This window comes from Simochromis diagramma, unplaced genomic scaffold (assembly GCF_900408965.1).
Source record: "Simochromis diagramma unplaced genomic scaffold, fSimDia1.1 OVJJ01000388.1, whole genome shotgun sequence".
In the NCBI taxonomy this organism is placed as follows: Eukaryota; Metazoa; Chordata; class Actinopteri; order Cichliformes; family Cichlidae; genus Simochromis; species Simochromis diagramma.
This window is the reverse complement of record NW_024387093.1, coordinates 268,803-275,184: the sequence shown is the minus strand read 5'-3', so window position 1 is coordinate 275,184 and position 6,382 is coordinate 268,803. Positions and strand designations below refer to the sequence as shown.

Genomic DNA, 6,382 nt, shown 5'->3' with positions numbered 1-6,382 from the left:
GTGTCATTGGAAATATCATGCAATGTAAATTAAAAAGAGTGAAATATGTCCAGCTTACATGATACAGTCAGTGTGATGATGTCACTCCACTCTGTGATGAACCTGTCTGTTCTGCCCCGGCAGCTGTATCCTCCACCATCAGACTCAGTAGCACTGCTGATTGTGTATTCTCTGGATGTTGGGGTGTGTTTAACTTGTCTGGTCTCCATTCATACGTCCACTGAGCTCCTTCACCTCCCTGAATCTCACATCTGACAGTGACTGTATCACCGCTGTATATCTGAGTCCAGGATGGCTGCAGGGTCACAGTGGGCTTAGAAGGAGCTGGTCAAACAAAAAATATGATTAGCAGATGGATAATTTCACTTGAAAATCAACAATAAATGTCACGGTCTGTGTGGAGGGAGGCATGAAAGGTCCCACAATGCAGACTCAAACGTAGAGGCCAGGCTGAAACTCAAAATGGGAGCTTTATTGCTGAACACTGGAAAATTAAACTAATGTTGGCAATACAAATAAACTTGGTAGGTATGGCAAACACAACACACAGACATATATGAGGGAGGACGCAACACTGAACACGGGAAGACTGAGGACTTAAATACACACACGAGGTGATCAGGAGAAGTGGCAACACATGGACGAACAGCTGAAACATGAGCATAACGAGTCAAAGGGGAAGTGTAAAACTAAACACACTAAACACAGGAACATAGGACCTTTTTCAAAATAAAACAGGAAACATAATGAAATGCAGACATGACAACGTGAACTTGACAACAAAAGACATGCAGACACAAAACACATAAGGACAAGGGAGACTTAACGTAGGGGTTGAAAACACAAGGGGAAACTAATAACCAAATGAACTTAGAAAACCCACTGAACACTGGGTCAAAAGACCCAGGAGCGTGACAATTAAAAAAAATGTATTAAATTAATTAAATCAGGTAATATACTATATGTTTTTATCTCCAGATGTTTCACTGTGAGTGATTGCTGTGTATTATTATAATTACATTAAAAGCTGTTGTACATCAGATTTAATATTTAGATATTCAAATAAAAACCAAAAGCTTGAGGTTTGTTGAAAGACAAAGTATTTTGTTGTGTTCTTCGATGAAACATTGTGCAAAATAAATTCAAATGAGTGAATCCCACTTACATAATACAGTCAATGTGATGTTGTCACTCCACTCCGTCCAGGACGAGTCTCTTTTGCCCCGGCAGCTGTATCTTCCACCATCAGACTCAGTAGCACCGCTGATTGTGTATTCTCTGGATGTTGGAGGTGTGTTTAACTTGTCTGGACTCCATTCATACGTCCACTGAGCTCCTTCACCTCCATGAATCTCACATCTGACAGTGACTGTCTCACCGCTGTATATCTGAGGCCAGAATGGCTCCACAGTCACAGTGGGCTTAATGGGAACTGGTCACATAACAATGATCCAGTTAGGAAAAGAGAAACATAAAAATTCACGACATTAGAGTAGAGTCACAACAAAACAGCCAGCAGTTGTTAAAGTACAAACAACTTCAGTTTTAAATTAGTTTCCAATCATTAAAACATAATGATTGGTGCATGAAACGTTCACCGGATAGATGTATGCACAGATTTATGCTAATACACAGTCAGTACATGAAGCTCGTTTTGATACAAGGCCTTGGGAAATAGAGACGCTGATGGTGTCACAGCACCCTCTGGTAGAAACAAAATAAAATAAAAACTAAAATAATATAACATAAACAGAATTATAGAAATGTAAAATCATTATAATATCTGTCCTGGTTTATTGCTATTGTTAATGGGAATCATAATTTTGTATTCTAGAGACAATTTGACTTGAAAATCAACAAAACAAGTTTTGTTTTCATTGAGGACGCACTGAGCCTAAAATGATTAATTTGACATATTTAGTTTTCTAAGTACTGGTTTGAACAGTGATTCCCTCCATAATTCAGAGAAGGCCATTTTAAACTTGGAAAAAATATTTAAACTCATCAGTTTCCTGAATGACGAATGAATCACTTTTAGTTTGTGTTTCTTCTCCTTCCTCTGCAGGTGTAGATGTCTCTATCAGATATAGAGATTGCACTTAGAGCTCAAAGAGATGATCTCATTGTCAGATGTTTTTTTTCTGAAATCAGATTCTGTCTGCACAGTCCATCAGAGGTCAGAGTCACACTGCCCCCTGCTGGTGTGGTTGTGCTGTCAGCTGTCAGAGTGGCCTTAATTTTAAGTTTTGTAAGTTAGAAAAATATGAGGCTGTTATTGTGATCCTTTTAGTGGAAGAAGAAGAAACCCACAACATCTGCCACACAGATGTTCCAGCTGCAGTTTTCGGCATAACGGCATTATAAGTAACGCCGTAAAAACAGACGGTGAAGCTGTCTTTCGCTTACGGCATCTTATATCAGTTGCACACGAGTTTTAAGATGTGAGAGATTTGTGACTTTTAGCGTGTTTGGAGCGTGTGTAGTTGTGTGTTTTGTGTAGTTAGTGTGTAGTGTTGTGGATAGTTTTGTGTTGTGTGTCAGAACAATGAGGCGACTGCTGTCTCAGGTAGAAAACGGAGTGATACACCTGCTGCTGTCAGACCTGCAGGTATCAGGCTGTGATGTTCTCCTTTACAGTGGACAGAAATTATTTTTTTGGAGTGGCACAAATAATTTGTGTGGCATCTTATTGAATAAAGAACAGCTGATTGTTCTGTAAATAGTTTGAAATGACTGGGAGCAGGTGAGCCTGGTTTCTATTGACATAACCACCACCAGCAGAATAACGTCACTTAAATGAGTGAGTATACGCCACCTGGTGGTTTGTTCTGAGCGTGAGAAAAAGCCTGAGCCTGTGAGCCTGAGCGCAGGGTTTATGAACCCTCTACTATAGAAAACTCTCCAAATTCCCTTGTGGATCTGTCACAGCAGAAGTGCAATCTTGTGAATCATAACTGTTTCAATCAGGAAATCAGTCAGTTTCAAGGAAACAAACTCTAGTAAATGTAAAGTTTGTGTAGCAGCTGAAACATCTGCTCACATGGTTGCACTCTTGATATGATCATTTTAGTATTTTAAACAATAAATGCAGTGGAGTGTGAGCTGTATCATATACAATATTTTGTCCCTCAGGTTATTCCTGAAATATAGTTTGTTTCAAGTTTGTTATATGACGGGTCACATTTTTCATCCGCTTCTTCCTGGTCCGCTCATGTCAAAGTCCGCCATCTAGTGGTTAAATGGAGGAAGTGCCGTAATAATGGCTAGAGCTCCGTGTCTGTGATAGTTCTGCATCTGCTGCTCTTGAGATGGGATAAAGTGTAAGTTTGGGCAGATGATGGATTGTTTCTACATATTAGTGCTCTGCTTGTGGGTCTGTGAAGTTTGTTACATTACTACTGTAAGCTAACTGTTAGTGCTTTGTTTTGCTTGTTAGCATAAAACATGTCAGCATGTGGTATTTGTATTTACGTCACTTGACAGGCTTTGTCCATTTATTGTTAATGTTGTGATCTTGCATTGGTCATGTGACATGTGTGCATCTACACTGAGATTAAATGTACCTGCTCTGTTTTGTTGTTACAGTTTTACAGACTGAAAGTGGTACAAATGGTACATCAGTAAAAGCTCTGAAGAACGCCACAGTCTCCACATGGAGCGCTTACTGAAGCCATTTATGTTTAACTGCACAGGCTGAATAGAAGCATTGAGTCTGTGCAGAAGATAACATGTAAACACAGGGAGGATATATTGAGCACATTATAGGAGATAACAGCTACATATATGAACAGGAAGAAACTAATCATTTCTTACCTTCAGCATTTCCACAGATGACAGTACTGAGCACTAAAATAATGAATAAAACCTCATCAGACATTATACAACTGACAAGATCAAAAACAATATAAAGTAAGACTTTCTAAAGATACATTTCCAGATGAACAGTAATCACCAAATTTCTGTGCTTCTGTTTGTCAAACAGGCTCAAACATAATAACTCAAACTGTTGTAACACAGTGTGTAACTATAAGTGATGCAAAAAGCAGCAGCGTATCAAACATTTAAACACTTAAAGAATCACAAGTCTGCTTTGTTCCAGCTCTCAGGTAAACAGGTTAAAGCAGTGACTCACTGTAATTCTCACAGATCAGAACATTTTCATTAATCGCTGCCGTTCAAACAATGTCAGACGTGTACTTACAGAAAAAGCCCATCATGCAGAGCAAAGAGTGCCCCATCGTCACATCCAGCCTGCTGCACTCTGATCCTCAGATAATCAAACAGTTTTAGTTTGCAATAAAGAGAAGTTGTGTTTAATATAGATACAACAAGAGTTTTTCTACAGGCTCTTATTCTGATTGGTCTCTCTGTGCTTCCTGCCGTTACACACAAAACTCAAACAGCTCCTGTAGCTTTGACCGCAGCAGTTGGTTGGCATGTTTATATTTCCTGTCCACTGCAAACATAGAAGCTTGTTTCTTGTGTTGTGTTGTTTCCTTTCTCTATATATATAAAGTTGTTGTGCTTCATGTCAGGATATTTCTTTTGCCCGTTTGGGGTATTTTTTGGGTGCAATATCCACTAATATTTGTCTCCTGGTAGGTTTCTGCAGACTGGGAGTCACTGAGAGTGAATATACCAAAACAGCTTTTCTACTTCGGTGCGTGTATTTTCACTAAAGCCATTTTAAATCATTTTTCTCCTTTTAATTGTTTAACTGCTGAATTAAAATTAAATTCTTACTTTAGGCTGCATTAAAATGTTTTTATTTTATTCGACTCTTAGCTGAAACATCATCATGCAGTAATATAGTGAAAAAGGCTCCTTTGACCTCAGACCTGTGAAAGTTTCCACCTTGTGGTTAAATTCTGGTTTTAAGTTTGGTGGAGACCCAAACACAGGAAATGACTCAGTGTGTGGCTGACGTGAGACTAAAGACCTTTATGTTTCACCAACTAAAGAACAATTAAATTCATAGATAAATTCAAAGTTATATTTATTATCTGTTGTCATTTCAAAGTAAAGCAGGAACTCATTTATTCTGCAGACTGTTCTTTGTCTTGCTTTGACATGTATGTGCAGATGCACACTGACCTCAGCCTCTGACTACATGTAAACACAATAAAATAAAACAAACTGATGATGTGAAATAATGATTGAAACACTGTAATAATGATGTTTGTGTTGAACACCACATGTTACCAACCAAGATCATGTGATTGTGTCCAGAGTCAGTTCAAAAAGCAGACCCACATGCTAAATGGTTCTTATACAGCACTTTTTCTACTCTTCTGAGCGCTTCACACAACTTGTGCATTCACCCATTCACACTAGCACATTTTTCTTAGTGCTTTGTGACAAACATTCACACTCCGATGGATGCCTCAGAGAGCAATTTGGGGTTAGTATCTTGCCCAAAATATGTGATAAGCAGACTAGGGGAAGCCAGGAATTGAACCAGCAACCCTCCAATCAGTAGATGCTCAGCTCTACCACCTGAGCGACAGCCACCCTTGCAAAGCAGGACTCAGAGTACCAAACAAAGGTGACCTTTATTATGAAGCTGATAGTTTCAGGCCTCGATGGTAACAAATGAAGAAAACTGAGTTACAGATAACTGATCACAGGCACACAGAGACTTACCTGTGGGTCATCACAAAGTCTTCCAGATCACAGAAGTTTCAACTTACACTTTCCAGTCAACATAAAAATAACTGAGACTTAAACACTGTGTGATTCCACAAATGTTAATCTGTCCAAATGATTCAGTGATGTGTAGACTAATAGATCAGAAGATACTGTGGTGTATTACCTACAACATGACTGTAGACGGATGTTTTTTTCTGTGTATCTAATGTTATAATAATTATTCCTGATAGACCTTTGCCCTTTTTTTACTCATGTTGCCATAGTAACTTTAAATCGTAAAAGTCTACTGAGAAAATGCACAAAGCATTGCAACAAACCACATGTTGCTTCATTGTGTTAAACAGTTCACTTATAACTGGAGCAAACTTCCACTTCCTCTTTACATTTACTGAAGTTTGATAACGAGTAAGTAACCACACCAGACACCACATCCACACCAGAGTTTTTGAAGTGTTTTAGAGCAGTGGGTTGATGTGGATGATTGTTTGCCTTGTATTATGTGCATGTGATCACAGCCCTGGGCCCTGTCCTCAGCTTGTGACGGGTCCCTGGTCTCTGGGAGGGTCGGCTGCCCGTTGCCTCTGGTTCTCAGAAGCTCTCCTCATGGGGTCTCTGTCTTCCTTCTGCTCTCTTTCAGGTGCTGTTTTTTCTGTATCGCTACCTCTTTTTTCTCTTTCTCTCTCTTTCCTTCTCTTTCGTTCTTCTAATTTCTTCTTCCTAGTCTGGACCTCCC

General features: G+C 39.2%; 1 protein-coding gene across 1 annotated transcript; it reads right to left on the bottom strand.

The window, feature by feature from the left end:
• Nucleotides 1-64: 64 nt before the first annotated feature.
• Nucleotides 65-4,294, bottom strand: LOC120742799 (leukocyte immunoglobulin-like receptor subfamily A member 5). Its single transcript, XM_040046237.1, has 4 exons — nt 4,202-4,294; nt 3,814-3,846; nt 1,166-1,432; nt 65-324 (listed from the first exon to the last, which is right to left on the bottom strand). Exons 1-4 carry the CDS (start codon nt 4,236-4,238, stop codon nt 68-70), a joined length of 594 nt encoding a protein of 197 aa, XP_039902171.1. The 5' UTR covers nt 4,239-4,294; the 3' UTR covers nt 65-67.
• Between the last annotated feature and the right edge of the window lie 2,088 nt (nt 4,295-6,382).

What these genes read in the sequence shown, in the direction of transcription:
- LOC120742799 (XM_040046237.1), bottom strand. Translation starts at nt 4,238, where the DNA reads ATGGGGCACTCTTTGCTCTGCATGATGGGCTTTTTCT. An exon ending in CTGCATGATGGGCTTTTTCT is followed by an intron (nt 3,847 to 4,201) that starts GTAAGTACACGT and finishes TCATTATTTTAG; the next exon opens with TGCTCAGTACTGTCATCTGT. An exon ending in CATCACATTGACTGTATTAT is followed by an intron (nt 325 to 1,165) that starts GTAAGTGGGATT and finishes TTGTTTGACCAG; the next exon opens with CTCCTTCTAAGCCCACTGTG.